The 18,295-nt window shown below is 43.6% G+C and overlaps 1 protein-coding gene across 1 annotated transcript in view; it reads right to left on the bottom strand.

The window, feature by feature from the left end:
- CBX1 (chromobox 1) overlaps positions 1–18,295 on the bottom strand; it is an 86,299-nt gene that overhangs the window by 20,547 nt on the left and 47,457 nt on the right. The window contains exon 3 of the mRNA XM_082271879.1: positions 1,439–1,616. Within this exon, the coding sequence (XP_082128005.1) occupies positions 1,439–1,616 (178 nt within the window). The remainder of the gene's footprint in view (positions 1–1,438; positions 1,617–18,295) is intronic.

Raw genomic sequence — 18,295 nt, forward strand, 5'->3', positions numbered from 1 at the left:
TCATCTGTGCCACACCCATGCCATGCCAGTGCTCATCCGTGCCACACCCATGCCACATCAGTGCTCATCCGTGCCACAGCCATGTCACATCAGTTCCACTAGAGTGCCTCACAAAATTGTAATGGGAAGTCAGGAAATGACGGTGCTCCCTGCATGTTGGACCTCTGTATGTGGCCAAGCTGTAGCAAAATTAAATTTGGGGTGTCATTTTTGCTATGTATATGCTATGTATTTTTGTTTGGGTACAGTATTGCATGACCGCGCAATTGTCATTCAAAGTGCGACGGCACTGAAAGCTAAAAATTGGCCTGGGCAGGAAGGGGGTAAAAGTGCCCAGTAGGCAAGTGTTAATAATATGTTTTTGTACCTGCTAATATCTTTTTTCCGTTCAGCCTGCAGGCACTATACAAGAAGGATGGATGAATCTCCTACTGTGGCTACCTGGCTTGATGTAGCTGGCATTTGCCGGACAATTTTATAGCCCATCTCCTTCAATTTTTCAAAGGATGTCGGGCGGGACTGTGGTAACAAGGCCACCCACTGAGTGAATTTCAGTGGGTTCATCAGGAACCAGCTGAAAAGCAAAAATTGTAACAGCAGCTTAAAAAGAGTAACTCCACTTTTGTTTAAAAAAAAAAAAACACATTCCCCTTTGGTTGATCAATGGGGCATTTGTGCCTGCTCGATCCAGAGCCAGGCCGTTTGCATCTATTCAGACACACAGCCTGGCTTGACCCTGCCCCCTGCTCACAAGATATGACTGACAGCAACAGGAGCCAAAGGCTCTTGCTGATCTCAGCCCAGCCTGTAAGACAGGGGAGAAGGCAGAAGACCTGCTGCAGACGTGCACAGCGCTGGATCGAGATTGGGCTCAGGTAAGTATTTGGGGGCGGGGGGTGTGCTACTATTAGGAGATTTTTTTATTTTATTGCACAGAATGCATTACTGTAAAAAAATCTTTTACATTTACAACCACTTTCATACTGACGCAAAGCAAAAAAGTAGCAAGAGTGAGTGTTTCTTATTTCCACACTAGATTCAGAATATGGAGCCCAAGGATCATCCTGAAAGCCAGGCATTCAGCATCCTCAAAAGGAGGTGGTCACCAATTGCAGCCAACATTTGTCTAAGTTTTCATAAGTGAAAAGCTTGTTATAAAAAAATTTATTTATTAAGTATTCATGAAAAATAGAGAGAAAATGCGGCCCATTTTATGGGAAACCTGCCATGTACAAACACCATTTCTCAATCTGAAGGGAATACTAGCAGCAACTACATGAGCAATAATGTAAAGCAAACAAGAAACTAAAGTTGCTGCGGAATTCCTTTTTTTAATATGTGAGCTTGGCTTATTTATCTGCCTTGCTCCGCAGAAACCTCTCTTTATTGTGCAGAAAAGCTACACTGAACCCTATATAATCCTTTCACGCAATCTCACCTCCTCCTTCTTCTTCTTGGTTTTGCTCTCTTCGCCCACAGGATGCTCAGTGTCTGAGTCCGCTTTGCGTTTTCCATCCAACTTCTCTGCCTCGTGTGCAGTCTTTTGCGATTGCAGGAACTCGGCAATCAGATCTGGACAGTCCAGGTTCTCCTCAGGCTCCCATGTATTGTCCTCACTGCAAACATCAGAACAACTGGTATCAAGTCTCCGCCAATAAAACATTCCATACAATGAATACACTTAATTTTCAACCAGTAAACAAAATGCACTAAAAGCAGTTATCTATAAAGCAAATTTATTATGAAAAATATTCCTCATATCCAAGTGTTGCTAGAATTAAGCAGGCGCTTCTGATTCCCTACATATCATTTTTAACCTGCGGAAAGGGTTACCCCCTTCAGGACCAGGGCATTTTTTAGCTGTTCAGCACTGTAAGGCTCCATTCACACTGCGACTGACAACAGGCTGACAAGTCGCGGTCCATGCACTGCTACAGGACCCGTTCTAATAGGAGCGACACAAGTCGCTCCGACTTAGAAAAACGGTCCTGTACTACTTCGGGGCGACCTCGGAGCGACTTGCATTGACTTCAATTATGTGAAGTCCGTGCAAGTCGCGCCGAAGTCACGGTGCACGGGACTTCACAGGTCGCCCCCGAAGTCGTGCAGGATTCGTGCCGCTTCAGTGTGAATGGGGTCTTATACTTTGACTGGTAATATGCAACACTGTACCCAAATGAAATTTATATAATTTTTTTTCACACAAATAGAGATTTCTTTTGGTGGTATTTAATCACCACTGGCTTTTTTTTTTTTGCTAAATAAACAAAAAAATACAGAAAATTTTGGGACAAAAACAACAAGTTTCAGTTATAAAATTTTGCAAACAATCTTTCTTCAGAAACTTAGGCCAAAATGTAGTCTGGTACCTTTCTTTGGTAAAAATAACCCAAATCAATGTATATGAATTAGTCTACGTGAGAGTTTACAAACTATGGTATACAGTATATATATATATATATATTTTTTTTTAAATAGAATAATCCTGATGTCCTGACTGCCTCATATCTCATTTTTTGAGGCCCTAAAATGCCAGGACAGTACAAATACCCCCACATGACCCCTTTTTGATAAGTGGACAGTCCAAATTATTTAGTAAGAGGCATGCATGACGTTTTGTGAAGTTGTAATTTTTTTGTCACAATTTTATGTAAAATGAAAAAATATTTTTTTTTCCCCCCACATACTGTCACTAGTGCAGTACAGCGTCACCATATGATTGGTGCTAACTGACAGTATGTTAAAAAAAATAAAATAAAATACATTTTTTTTTTTTTTTTTTTATACACTACTACGTTTTTTTAAACACTATTTTTGCTCATAACAGTGATCCTCACTACTATAAGAAATCATTTTAGTGGTCATGAATGGCTTTGATTTATGACCGCTCGCTTACTATTGTGATCTGTGATTGGCTACAGCTAATCACATGGTACAGGGTGTTGCGATTTGCCCAGGTCCCATGTGATAGCTGTGGGCCAATCATAGCATCACAATAGTAAGCAAAACAGTCATCAATGGAAGCTATTCTTGACTGTTTTGTTTGCATTGTAATCATGCGATCGATAAGACCAATCATAGCGATCACATGATACCCTGGCTGCTCACAGCGGTCAGGTACCGATCACTGGTGGAAACATCGGTCACGGTTTGGGAGTGCGCCAATGCACATATCCTCAGGGAAGTATGGATACGTCGCTGTGCCTGCTGCTGCTGCCCATTTTCAATAAATGTACTGTTACTGGACGGCAAGTGGTTAATATAAGCGGCACGAGTGTCAAGAAAGCGGAGGCGATCTAACAAATAATCTAGCATATAGTATTACCCCTCCCACTTCACAGGAATGAATCTGGCCTACTACTGTGATGGGGCAGCCTCACTGGCCTACTACTGTGATGGGGCAGCCTCACTGGCCTACTACTGTGATGGGGCAGCCTCACTGGCCTACTACTGTGATGGGGCCACTGGTCAACAGTGAGGTGTAGGAGTTGGGAATATATACTTGACCTATCAACCCACAAAGTATCTGCATGTTAGATCATCTGGGCATTTTGAATACCTATGGTGCTTGAACTAATAAATTGGCCTGATATATAGGCAACCAGAGGTTCCCTTTTATGTTCTCACAGCACTGGATTAGAAGTATTTTTCTTCTAAGGTTTTAAGTACTGACCCTAGGCAGAAAAATTAAAAAAGTGACAGGTAAGCTTTAAATTGCAACTTACTGTTTTTTGGATTCTCCCTTTTCTATAAGCATGCAACTGCTGAGAAGAGCACCATGTGCAGTGAAGGAAACAAATAGCTATTCATTTTAAGACGTACACATCAGCTACCAGAGATTTACCAGTTCTTTAGATTTAAATGACCTTTGATCTTCCATGGCCTATACAAACATCACACAAATGACTGGGAATGGAATATCAAATGTGGCCCACTGCTCCCCTTATTAGGTATGGCATGTATCAATATACTCCTTTCCTGGAGACTGGAAGCACTCACCATTTTAACGCAGAGCCTACAACTGCTGAACATTAGCATGGCTGTCTGGTTCCAAAACCACCGACCTGCAAAAAGCATGCATGTCAGGAAAGTCAGTGCTCTAACCTCCATATAAAGCCAATGCCTCATGAAACCACCAGATCAGCTTTAACCAGGGAACTAGTATTTTCCTAAAGAGGAGAACACGGACAGCCTTTATGCATCCTCATTACATGTTTCTTTCTTCAGAAATAAGGAGAGCACAGGAGTCATAAAAAATGCCTGACTTTGAATATTCATTTCAGAAAGAGGCTAAAGAGAAGTGGGACAGCTCACAACTAATCTGGTCACTCTAACATGTAATTCTGAAATATAATTTAATAAAATATGCATTTTTTTTTCCTTTAAAAAGTGACCGTGAAAAAGGTTCTCCCTTTGACTTAAATTTTTTATGGTGAAAAGTAGTGCATGCTCTTTGCCAATGCAATCTGAATTTCTGCAGTGTGAGATCTAAAGCTGGCCATATCTGCAGGCTAAACGGAAAAAAAAAAAAAAAAAAAAAACACAGAGATTCCTCCATCCACGCTACACAGAACAAAACAAATTAATCTGCTGACGTGGCTATTGTATTCCGACAGCTGGCTCCATCTGTCGAAATACTCAAACAATGCCTACATCCTAATTTTCCATTCAGCTCCTTCGATTATTCAATGGGAGGGATGTCAAGCAAAATGCAGCCGACATGGCAACCCACTGTGCCCCAATTTTGACCGGTTCTTTAGTAACAGCATAAAAATAGAATAGTTTAAGTCTAAGGCATAGTGCCCTTGGCTGCTAGACCCACAAGATTTGAAATGAGATTTGGTGATGTCACTACTGTGTTGCTTCCAATCCCTCTCTACTGGAGAGAGATTTGCACCTAAGCAGCTACAGTGAAAGAATCTTCCTACTTTTACTTCATTCGCTGACAGTATTAGGACGTTGACAGTATTATGACAGGAAATGTACCGGGGGATTGGAGGAAAGCTAACATGATACCGATATTCAAAAAAGGGCAGAGGCATGTCCCGAGAAATTATAGGCCGGTCAGTCTGACATCGATAGTATGTAAACTTCTGGAGGGGATGATAAGGGACTATATCGTACAGTTTGCTAAAGACAACAACATCATCAGCAGTAATCAGCATGGGTTTACTAAAGGGCGTTCTTGTCAAACCAATCTCTTAACATTCTACGAGGAGGTGAGCTGTGAGCTAGATAGGGGGAGACCTGTGGACGTGGTGTACCTGGATTTCGCTAAGGCGTTTGATACAGTTCCCCACAAGCGCTTAATTTATAAAATAAGGTCTGCAGGCATCGACCACAAGATATGCTCTTGGATACGGAACTGGCTTAAAGGGCATGTCTAAAGAATATTAGCATGCATAAAGAAAGGGATGTATTCCAGAGATAAAACTATAATCCTGCCACTTTATAAAACTCTGGTCCGACCGCATCTGGAGTATTCTGTCCAGTTCTGGTCGCCAGTCCTCAGGAGGGATGTGTTGGAGCTGGAGAGAGTACAGAGAAGGGCAACTAAACTAATTAGGGGATTGGAGGACCTTAATTATGAAGAGCGTCTACAATCGCTTAATTTATTCTCCCTGGAGAAGAGACGCCTGAGATCAGACATGATAGCAATTTATAAATACCTCAATGGTGATCTCAGCATAGAAAAAAGCTATTCAGTCCTAAGGATTGCATGAAGACTCGAGGACATACAATGCGATTAGAGGAGAAGCGTTATGACCTCAGGCAACGCAGGGGGTTCTTTACTGTTAAGGCAACAAGATTGTGGAATTCTCTACCACAAGAGGTAGTTTCTGCGGAAAGTATGGCTACTTACAAAAGACTCTTGGACTCAAGGATCAGAACATTAAGGGGTATGAGAGATGATTACGGCCACGCGCGCCTACACAGGTTGAACTGGATGGACTATTGTCTTTATTCAAACTCAACTACTATGTAACTATTCAAATTGCAGTTCTAAACTATCGAAACCCTTGACCACCGCTTCTTGAATACCACCTCGCCAGTAAACAGATGTCGCCTTGACATAAGGAAGCAAAGCCATGATCCTTACCCAATGCAGCTGGCTCCGCACAGACACAATGAGCAACAAGGCATGGTAGTTAGTAATGGGGTACAGATCAGCTGCAGGCAGCCTAAAGGCAATACTAGTCCTATGCTCTCGGCTTGCCTTTTTTTGGGCAGAGCTTCCACAGTCCTGGTCCTCTTTAATGAAAATGTTACACCAGGCATGAACAGGTTTGCTACTGGCCAGTGATTAACAAATTAGTAATGGATGGATACATAGAGCAGTCCTTGTGATCGTCCTTAAAAAAAAAAAGAAAAAAAGAAGACTAGGACAATACAAATACGAGAGTTTCGAATGCTTTAAGGTTGCTTTTAAAAATGTGTCTATAGACAAGAAGGCTAGGTTCATATTTGTGAGATTTCAGGGATGCATGCAAAGTTGCATGCGTTCCTGCAATAGAGAAAAAAAAAAAAAAAAGTACATTCCTTTTGCAACCGCATGGCTGAGCCACTAATTCTTGGTAGCACCCAATGCACTGAGTGAAATTGCATCCTAAAACGCATGACAAAGAACCTGCGAACAGGTTTAGAAAAAAAAAAAAAAAAAGAAGGTGCTTTCATTTTTGTGCGATTTTGTGCCTACGTAAGCCCTGAAATTAAATGAATGGGGTGCCCTAAATGAGACTCTCCAAAACGTGCAGAAAAAAAAAAGCGCATGCACAGTTGCACGGATGTGAAATAAACATCTAAAGCCTAGTACACACAGGCCAAATGTCAGGGCAGGCATCGGCCGGTTCAATAGAAAAAAAAAAAAAAAACGAATACAGGAAGTCCCCGGGTTACAAACAAGATAGGGTCTGTTCTTGGTTTGTTCTTAAGTCGAAATTGTTTGTAAGTCGGAACAGGTACATTTTTTTAACTGTAGCTCCAGCCAAAAGAATAATTTTTAAGTTTTTTGGATAGCATAGGGAAGGGGGTAACACCCCTGTAACATTTGTTTTGCTGTCTGTGCCCCTGTTCAGAATATTTCCCCTCACTTTCTGTCCCTATGACAATTGAATTTTGGGTTGTCATGGAAGCAAGGATTGGTGATAAAGCTTCAGTGGAGACACCTTTCTCCCATGAAAACTCTTCCAGGATTGAATTTCCCTTCCTAGGGGTAGATTTCCTCTCACTTCCTGTTGTCTCTCTCCGTTTGCAAGTCGGATTTTTATAACTCGGGGACCACCTGTAGAGTGTACGAGGCTTTACTGTTTTGAGAATGACTGGGCAACTAATTTAAACGGCACCTGCAGATGACCCTCGTCAGCCATTCTGCAGGCGATAGATCAACAGTATAGGACTAAAAACCCCATCCAATCCAATATGGAAGGCTGCTTGCCCCTGAACATTTCCTCGCCTCTGAAGATAGTGGAATGTACACTCTGCCAAGTCTACCTGTTTATGCTGTGTTCTGAAGATAGCTTTGCCTGAGGGCAGCTGGATTGTGCTAGCATTTCTCAATCCACTACCTTACGCCCAGCTTCACAGAGACGGTTTTGAAATCTTGCGAGTTCACAGGTGTTTAGGCAGCTTGTAGGAAGAGAAACTAGAAACCATGAACAATCGTACTATGCAATCACTGGGCCTGCAAAGCTGCAGGAAAACATTGTTACCTTTTGGTTATGAAGAGTGAGCAAAAGGAGTGGCTGATTAGAATTACAAAAATTAGATGTGTATACAGTGCCTAAAAAAACGATTAACCCCTAGGAAGTGTTCACATAAGTCATAACTGGTGCACCCAATGATTTTCCAAAAGTCACACAATTAGTTAATTGGAGATCACCTGTGTGTTGTCAAGGGGTTTCAAGTGATTGTAGTATAAATACACATGAATCTGGAAGGCTCAACTTCTGGTAAATCAGTATTGTGGCATAACCTACACCATGAAGACAAAAGAACAATTCAAACAACTCCGTGAAAAGGTGATTGAAAACCACAAGTCAGGTAATGAACACAAGAAAAAGAAAATCACTGTACTGTATATCTCTTAGCAAAAAATTAAAGCGTAAACTCTAACAATGAACTTCTCCTATTTTGTTGCTTTTGGTCTGTTAAATATACAATTAAAAGTTTTTTTTTTTGTTACACTTGCTTGACAAGTGCAAAAAATACCCGTTGATCCCGCCAGAACTCCGGAACACCTCCTCCCTATGTTTTTGAGATGGATAGAGTGTTCTGTAGTCCTAACACCCTTCCTGTCCTAGTAACAATACTGCTCCTCCAGTGTCACTCTGGGACAGAAACTGTGTTGTTGGTAGGACCACCAATAAAACATAGAAAGATTATTGTAGGCACCACATCTAAGGACTAGTAAGTTTCCATAACAAATTGTTCTTAGGTTTATATACACTCTAAATCAATCATTATTAAAAAGGAGATTTTGGAATACCTGTAAAACTCCAACGAACAAGCTGCCTACCAAAAATGAGTGCCTGTGCAAGTAGGAGACTAGAGGGGGTCACCAAGCGACCACTTTGAGGGAGTTTCAGGCCTCATTCACCAGAGACATAGGGGTTGATTTTCTAAAGCCCCGTACACACGCAATGATTATTGGCCGACCGATCGTCCGTCTTTTGTCCAGAGTGGTGTTTTGTTGGTTGGAATGTGCCTAGCTAGACTGCACACGAATTTTCTCGCCCAACAAAAATCTACTTCAGAAGTGATATCATGTGTTGGTTTGCTTTCTTTGTGTCCTTTCTTCTCTGAGCATGCCCAGACTTGCTCATAAGATTTTTCCCTGTCGAAATCTGTACTGACTGCACGAAAATCGGCCATGTTTTGACGGCGGACAAAAATTTTATAGCCTGCACACCAGATTTTATTCAGCCGAAAAGTCAGAGTTGGTTGTCGGAAGCATCATACTAACAAGCCGAAAATCGGCAGATCGGTCGTCGGATGAAAATTCCCTGCCGATTTTCGACGCGTGTGTACGAGGCTTAAAACTGGAGAGTGCAAAATCTGGTTAGGATGTGCATGGTAGCCAATCAGCTTCTAACTTCAGCTTGTTCAATTAAGCTTTTACATAAAAACCTGTAAGATGATTGGTTTCTATACAAAGCTGCACCAGATTTTGCCCTCTCCAGTTTTAGTAAATAAACCCCAATGCTTACAACTGATTCCCGGGTCACGAGTCAGAGCTGTAAAAGTGTGACAAAAGAAAGCCACTTAACTAAAACACAAATCATCTCATCTACGGGTTTGCCAGAAGGAAGCTGGTAGAAGGTTCTGTGGTATAATGGGACTGAAACTGAGTTACTGGCTATCAGACCACTTTTAGGTAAATCCAAATGCACCATTCCCAACATGAAGTGTGATGCATCATGCTGTGAAGATGCTTCTCCGCTGTGTGCTTAAAAAGTCTTAAAAGTCTTGAAATGTTAGAATAAATATAGCAAAATAAAGTTCTATCTAGGGGAAAACCCGATGCGCAAAAAAAAAAAAAAAAACACCCAAGCCTAGGTAGAAGACTGGTATTCCAACAAGACAATGACCTCAAGCTTAAAGCTAAAGCTACACAAGAATGGCTTAAAAGCAGCAATTGTAAAGAAAGTCCAGGCTTCAATCTAATAGGTACTCTGTAGAATATGGCTGGACTTGGAAAAGGGCTGTTCGCTTAGGATACCCAAGCACCCCAACAGAGCTGAAGCAGTTTTAAGATGAGTGGAACTACAGAGTCCAAAAGTGCAAAGCTAATTTAGACCAATCCACAACAAAACAAAAAATTGAAGGGTTGTACACTTGTGCAGTCAGGTATTTCATGTTTTTGTTTTTTATTGTAAGTAATAATAATTGATTACCTCTAATGTAGCTGGGCAGGAACAGCAAAACTGGTCAGGTGTGAGTTACAAATCTGCCCTGTGTCAACAGCTCTCTGTTGGAACCTGGGTCCATTCTCTGAGATGGTCTGTTGGCAGATATTTATCACTAGTTAAGCCAGCCATAGATGGTGCGATTTTCTTCCCTGCAACCGCTCAATTCTGATTGTGTTTATGGGGGAATCCCACCCATGGAGCTATTGTGTTCTCCTGGCTGGGGGGGGGGGGATGCCGTCCCAGCCGGGAGAACACACAGGGATTATTGGTAGCGGCTATAGCAGCTAGCAATACTTTTGTGAAAAATCCAACGGGCTGGTCGTACCCAAGTTGACTGATTACTCAACTTGGGTACAATCAGCCAGCCCATACATAGACTAGTTTGAGATTTGAACTGTCTATGGCCAGCTTTATTAGAGCAAGCATATGCAATAAACCCATAAACCACATTTGAGCCAAATTGAGAAGAAATTATGTTTTTTTTTTGGATTTAAATCAAATTCTCTTTTGCCAAGTTCAGCCTACACATAGCTGTGTGGCTTTTAACTCTATATGTGGATAGGGCTTGGGACAGCTCAAGGTGGAGTGGGTCATGGGCAGCACTGTTGGAACATTGGATACACATACTTGGCACTGCAATCAATTGTTGGAACATTTCTGAAAGACATCGATGATTAAGCAGGTAAGGATGAAACATGAGAGAGGAGCGGCCTTTGCACTTTGTGCACTGTATGGCTGAATAAACCAGCTGGTACGTCATTGTTGTGTAGCTGTCTTTTCTTGGATGCGACTGCCATATTTATTGGGAATATAATTAAAGTGATTGTAAAGTCTTGTTTAAAAAAAAAAAACAAACATGTTATGTTTACCTCCTCTGTGCAGTAGTTTTGCACAGGGGAGCCAGGATCCTTCTCTTCTCGGGTCCCTCTTTGCTGCTCCTAGCCCCTCCCTCCTGTCAAATGCCCCCACAGCAAGCAGCTTGCTATGAGGGCACACGAGCCGAGTCACAGCTCCCTGTGTCCATTCAGACAAGGACCCCCGACCCCGGCCCTGCCCCCTCTCTCTCTCGCCGGAATGATAGAATGTGGCAGCCAATGGCACCGCTGCTGTGTCTCAGCTAATCAGAAGGGAGAATCTCGGACGGCAGAGACACTCGTGGACAATGCTGGACAGAGAGGGACCTTAGGTAAGTATTATGGGGGCTGCTGCATTAAATGCATTAAGATAAAAAAACACCTTCTGACTTTCGGACTCCTTTAACTGTGAGAGATCGCACATATAGAGGGCTATATGTCAGGGCTTGAAAAATTTGCCTGAAATCTAGGAGCCAGCTAAAAAAGTTAGGAGCCAGTTTTTTTGTTTTTTTAACAAACAACCAAGCTTTATTTCCAAAAAAACAACATACTAAATTTACACATAAAGATGACTAGAACCCCACTCTCCTCAATAGCGCAATCGGATGGAAACAGACTGTCTGTTTCCATCCGATGCCATCTGATCCGATCCACGGGATGGATAGAAAATAGAACCACCATCCGTCTGTTTTTGGCGGACAGGATCAGATGGCGGCAGATTACTGCTCCATAGAGGAGACTGAAGGGTCCAATCAGGTCTGCCTGAAAAACTACAGGCGGACCTGATCAGACAGCCTGTGTGAAAGGGGCCTTCAGCTGTGTGGCTGTGGCACACAAATAAATAAATAAATAATAAATAAATACATAATAATAACCACACTCCCTGTCCACTTACCTTTAAGCAAAAGTAAGTGGACAGGGAGATGAAGCCTGCAAAAACTTCTGTCTCATCTCCTCTTGGGAAGGAGATGGGCAGGCATTGAGGACAGGCAGGGGAAACAGCCATTAGTGACAGCTTGTCAAACTCCCGGCCACCACAAGAGGGCACCAGTTCCCTGTTTTCTCACTGAAGGCGGCCGAAAAGCCGCGGCCTCAATTATCGGATGGCGCGGTAGTCTGTGCACTCGGGAAGTGGGTGGGGGGGGGGGGGGCGCAAAAGGGACAGGACACCTCCCTGCAGTGCACCCCCGATGCCAAGTCGCTAATTCTAGTTGCCAATGCGACCTGGCGCCCGGGGTTTGTCGAGCCCTGCTATATGTATTGATCTGTGATGATCATATAGATTTTGACTGAAGCACTGCGGTAGAGTAAAGCACTAAGCGGTTGTGTATATGTAGACAAAAGGACTATTTCAGAAATTTTTAATTTTAAACCTATTTTAGCAAACCATTAATTTGGATGCAAAGCGCCTCTACTAGTTTATCTCTTCACACATAAAGAGCAAATTATGATGTCAAACAGCTCTTGGTTCTATATAGTTTGGATACATATTTTAGCTCAGATACTCACCAAAATTGGAAAACTTTATACTATGTATCATATAGGATTACGTTACAAGGACCCAAGTTTTAGAATTAACCTTGGAAGATTTACATGGGTTCTGCATGTTGCACACAGTGTTTTAAGAGTACATATCACTGAGTTTATGTGTGTTCTATAGAGGAATGTCTTTAGGTGCTTTTGGTATTTAGAGTATACAGGTATGCATAGATTCTCTGTAATACATTGACGCAGAACAGATTTGGAATTTTAGTTAATCAAAATGTAAAAAATTTGTTAAAATGTAGGCCCAAAGTCTTGTTCCATTTTCTTTACACAGGTATAATTTTGGGGTCTAGAATATCAATATGTAACAAAACAAAAACCGTAAAAACACTGGATTTATAATAAAACATGAAAACCTCAAAAAAGATTATATATATATATTTATTATATAAAAAATTTATACGCACACACACCACATCAGGGACAGATATGAATGGAGACCATAGTTATACTTTTAACTTCACTTTGTTTGAGGTCTCCAATTTATACATCTAGAATATGCCAAAAAAATGGAATCTGAATTGGATCTGAGCTTACACAGGATGGTCCAATTTTCTATGAAAGTTTTTTTTTTTTTTTTTTTAACCTTTACCCTAAAAGTGAAAAACAGTCGATGCCATTACTCTGGAACCAGACATGTAATTAAATTCAAATGATCTCTGCTTAAAGTGTATGTAAAATCTAATAAATGGATTTTTGTAAAATCTTACCGTAAAATCCTTTTCTCTTAAGCTCATTGACAGACGTAATCCTCGTTGATTAATAACAACTCGGGTTATACTGCCCTCTACAGGAGTAGGACTAGACAGGAAAGAAAACGTTCTGGCCACACCCTAGGGGCAGTCCCAGAGGGTATATCCTCTCACTTCCTGCTACAGCAAATCAGTTATGTCACAAAGCAGTGTTTAGAGAATTTAACCCAACCCAACTCAAAAACAGAGGGGTGGGTACTATGTCTGTCAATGAGCTTAAGAGAAAAGGATTTTACGGTAAGATTTTACAAAAATCCATTTTTCTCTGTCGCTCATTGACAGACGTAGTCCTCGTTGATTAATAACAACTCGGGACGTCCCAAAGCAGTACCACAAATGAGGGGTGGGATAACAGAAATCAAAATCCAGAAGGCCCAACCGGAGCCAACCAGAAGCATCAAGGACTCATCGAGCAAAAAGATGAGACCTAAGTGAAACACCCAACAAACCCTTGAGGTAGACCAACAGTCTCCTCAGATTGCGGCCTGCAGAACCTTGTGGCCAAAAGAGGCATCTGACGATGCCATCACATCAACTTTATAAAATGTTGTAAAGTTATGAACCGACGATCAAGTCATCGCCTTGAAAACCTGGAACGCTGACGCCTGATGGCGGAAGATCCAGGAGACACTAGGCGCCCGAGTAGAGTGCGCCTTAACAGGGAACGGAGGATTCCGACTCTTAATAGAATAAGCCTGTACCACCGTCTGACTGGTCCATCTAGATATGGTCGCGGCAGACACAGGCAACCCCCTTCAAGGGCTATCCGTGATCACAAAAAGTGAGTCCGTCTTACGAAAACAAGTTCGTAGTAGTCAAGTGTATCCTTCTGAACCCCATCCAAGGAGTGTAATGCAAACTCCCAAGGATGGCTAGTCTTCGGACACGGGGAAGGTAACACAATATTTTTATTCAGATGAAAACTCTGAAAACCACTTAGGAAGGAAGGATGGATTTGGAAGAAGAACCACCTTATCCCTATGAACCACCAGATATGGGGAACGTCAAGATAATGCGGCCAGCTCTGACACCCTGCGTGCAGAAGTAATGGCCACCAAGAAGGCCACCTTCTGGGATAATGTAAGCAAGGGAATCTCCCTAATATCTTCAAAGAGAAGTTTCTGAAGAACCGACCACACTAAATTAAGATCCCAGGCGGTAAGGGTGCGCGCACTGGCGTAGCCAGATGTCGCACCCCCTGGCTGAAATTCCGCACCAAGGAATGATTAGCCAAAGGTTTCTGAAAGCAGATTGCCAACGCTGAAACCTGACCCTTGATAGTGCTCAAGGACAGTTTCTGCTCAACCCCTTGTTGCAGACAGACCAAGATTCGGGTCACCGAATAGGTATGTGGGGGAAATCCAAAAGATTCACACCACGCAATATAAGACTTCCATGTGCTGGAAGTCGCTTTCCTTGCTTTAACTAGAGGTAGGAATAACTGAAGCTGACACTCCCTTGTCCTTCAGTACCTGGGTCTCAATGGCCAGGCCATTAAGCCAGCGATTGTAAAGCAAGATGGAAGATCGGTCCCTGAGACCGCAAATCCTCCCTGAGAGGAAGTCTCCAAGAAGCGTCCGCGACTAGCCTCACCAAGTCGGCGTACCAGGCTCGACGAGGTCAGTCCGGAATTTCCAGAATAACTGGAATTCCCTCCACCTCTATCCTGCGAAGAAGTTCCCGCAGTAACTTGAGAGGATGGAAGGCATGCCGTAGCTGATACTGCCCCCACAGGGCGATCAGCGTTTCTGCTGCGTCCGCTAGAGGATCGCGGGTGCGAGCTACAATCCTCCGCACCTTCTTGTTGAGCCAAGGTGCCAACAGATCCACATCCGGGGTGCCCCAATAAAGGGACAGCTAGTGAAAACCCTCTGGATGAAGAGGCCATACCCCTTGATCCAGAATCTGACGGCTGAAATAATCTGCCTGCCGATTTCCCACCCCCGGAGTGAACACTGCGGGGAGATCCGGAACAAACCGTTCCGTCCAACGAAAGATGCTAGCCGTTTCGATGGCCACCAGGACACTCTAAGTGCCCCTTTCTTGACATAAGTCACAACCGTGGCATTGTGCGATTGGATCCGAATCGGGCTGCTCTAGAGCTGCTCGGTCCAGTAGATCAGACAAAATCTGATCGCTCTCAGTTCCGATACCCTATTGGTAACCTGGATACTATCGGAAGGAATGACTTCCCCTGGTTGAGCATCGGAGGCTCCCTGGTCCGCTCGCTCAACCGGATCCGATTGTCCAGGAAATCGGAATTCTGATTCCATAAGAAAAGAATCTCCTTCAGGAGAATTCGGGTATGAGACTGGGTATACGGTACTGCCTCTAAGAAGGCCACCAATTGACGGACAGCAACATCCGAATCGTTGACTGAACCTTCTGCAAGGAGAAACCCTCTTGCCCAGGATGTATCCAACATTAGGCCCAGATAGTTCAGTCTCCTGGTGGGAACCAGGGATGATCTTTGGGAAAGCGAAGAAAACGCTGATGTCCTGCGATGATGGGGATATAAAGATAGGCATCCTAAATGTCTATGGACGCCAGGAAATCCCCCTGATGCAGGGAGGCCACCACTGTTCGGATGGACTCCATTTTTCCCCCAAGTCCAGAAATTGGACGCACCTTGCTCTCTTTCCTGGGCATTGTGAACAGGTTCGAATAGAACCCCTGAAACCGTTCAATGTTAGAGGGGAAGAATCGCACCGGTGGAAGTGATCGAAACTCGATCCTGTATCCTGACCGTATGATCTCGCGAACCCCTTCGTCCGGGGTTCTGGCAAGCCATGGATCCGGAAACCGGTGAAGACATCCCCCCACCCCAGAGATGGGTAGGGGCGCATCAGGCTGTATTCTTCAGGCTTGGCTGAGCCGGACTTTTTGTTTAGCCGACCAGCGCCCTTTGAAAACCCTCTGAAGGGGCTTTGGAGGGTTTCGCCTTATCGCCCGCCCTCGCGGAACGAACAAACTCTTTATGAGCAGAAAGGGAAGGTCCTCGTTGGTTACGAGGTCCTCTTTATCCTAACTGTCTGTGGCAAGACAGCAGGTGGTACCGTCTATCCTTTAAAGAGGGATTCCTCAAACGTACAGCGCCTAGCCATGCGTTAGGAAATAACAGGGGTTCGTTTCAAAACGACCCCATTTGGGTAAAGGAAAATCCTTTGCCCTTTTGGTAGGCTAACAAGTACCAAAAAGGAATTTCAGTCTCAGCTACCTCTGCCGGTGTAACCTCAACACTAAAGGTTTCCCGGACGGACACAACTAGTGCATCCACCACTCTTGTGCTATGGCGGAGGCAGAAACGTTCTCCTCACTGCTGAGGAGACATTACCTGAGACAACAGCCCCATAAGAGGGACCTGCAGCTGCATTGACCAGCTCCGAATCCGTATCTGAAGTATCAGATAAAAAATAGGGGTAGGCGGGGGTCGCTTCTTGATCCCCGTCCCTGACAGGCCACCTCCACCCGGGATACCAAAGACTCCAAAACTGCCGATAATGCATTAAAAACAAGTGGGGTACTGGAGGGTCCTGCGGCCACCTTGAGGGGATCAGGTGGGGATACCTATGCGGCAGGGTCAATGATTATACAAGACATTTGCCAGCGACAAAAAATGACAAAGTAAAAAACTTTTTTTTTTTTTTTGTATCCCCCAGTCGCAACAGCGCCCCTCAGTGTTACCTGCCTTTTTGGACCCCACAGAGAGAGAGAGAGAGAGACCCCAAGGCTCATCCCTGATGCACAGAAGTTTTCATCAGCTTGCTCAGTGCTGTCCTGTTACAGACAGGATGTCTTTGGCCCTTTTTCCTGGGTAAAGGAGGCGGCTCCGCCTGGCTCCTACTCACCAGATGGTATGGACCCAATTACTGTACAGCAAATGGGTCATACACGCTGTATATGTAGATGTCCTCGGTACCAAATAGGCAGGAACCTTAGCAGCGTCTCTGGATCACAGGGGGTGATGAATATTTTCCAAAGCGGTCCGCACGGGAATGCCTAGGAGTCCCCACTCATGGGATTGTGGAGAGGGATAAACCAAAAGGACACCATAGCATAATACCGTATGGGCAATTTATTGGAAGATAAAGGAATACACTTACAATTTCACAGGTGGTAAGCAGCATTCAGAAGATAGGCACTCATGATACTTCTATCTAATGAGTTTCCTTAAAAATACCATCCTCAAAGGAATTAACATCCTCAAAGGAAGTAGCTAGTGAGGCTAATTCCTTTGAGGATGGTATTTTTAAGGAAACCCGTTAGGAGTATCATGAGTGCCTATCTTTTCTGAATGCTTCTTACCACCTGTGAAACTAAGTGCATTCCTTTATCTTCCAATAAATTGCCCATGCGGTATTATGCTATGGTGTCCTTTTGGTTTATCCCTCTCCACAATCCCATGAGTAGGGACTCCTAGGCATTCCCGTGCGGACCGGTTTGGAAGATATTCATCACCACCTGTGATCCAGAGACGCTGCTGAGGTTCCTGCCTATTCGGTACCGAGGACATCTACATATACAGCGTTTATGACCCATTTGCTGTACAGTACTTTTGGTCCAGAAGGGACCCACCCGTGAAGCCGCAAGGCTTCACTGCTGGATTCCCTTACCGGCAATGGCGGCGGCAGCAGCACCCGAGAGCCGATGGAAACATCGGCTGCGAAGCCAACATCACTGGACTCCAGGACAGGTAAGCGTCCTAATATTAAAAAAAGTCAGCAGCTACAGTATGTGTATGTAGTAAACACAGAAAAAGTAGTGCATTGTACTACTTTTAAAAACAAGTCACACCAAACCATATGGTACTACAGAACCATGTGATTTGGAGCCTGCAAACGCACTGCGTTTGGGGTGCCGTTAACAATACATTGCATGCAGATAGCAAGGGCAGTGCAATCACCTGCAGTTTCAGGAAATGCACACAGAACACATCTTTCCCGCAGTGTGTTCTGATGTTAACCAGTCCTTAATGACCCTCCAAACGATCTTTCACCTCCCACCTAAACTATATTTTATGTTTGATTAGCTGCAGCCTTCCTCCAATAGCTAGAAAACAGACTGACTGCCATCCACCCAACACACACTGCTTCGTGTCTACCAGAAGCTTTAGTACTATCAGTTCAAGCGCAAACTGTACTATCAAAAAGAACATTGCTATTCTTCCCACACTATATAGGCCAAATTTTGTGGCCACCTTTGTCAACTGCATTCTCATATCCTCAATCTTGTTTTT

Source organism: Pelophylax lessonae (assembly GCF_965119305.1).
Source record: "Pelophylax lessonae genome assembly, chromosome: 11".
Classification (NCBI taxonomy): Eukaryota; Metazoa; Chordata; class Amphibia; order Anura; family Ranidae; genus Pelophylax; species Pelophylax lessonae.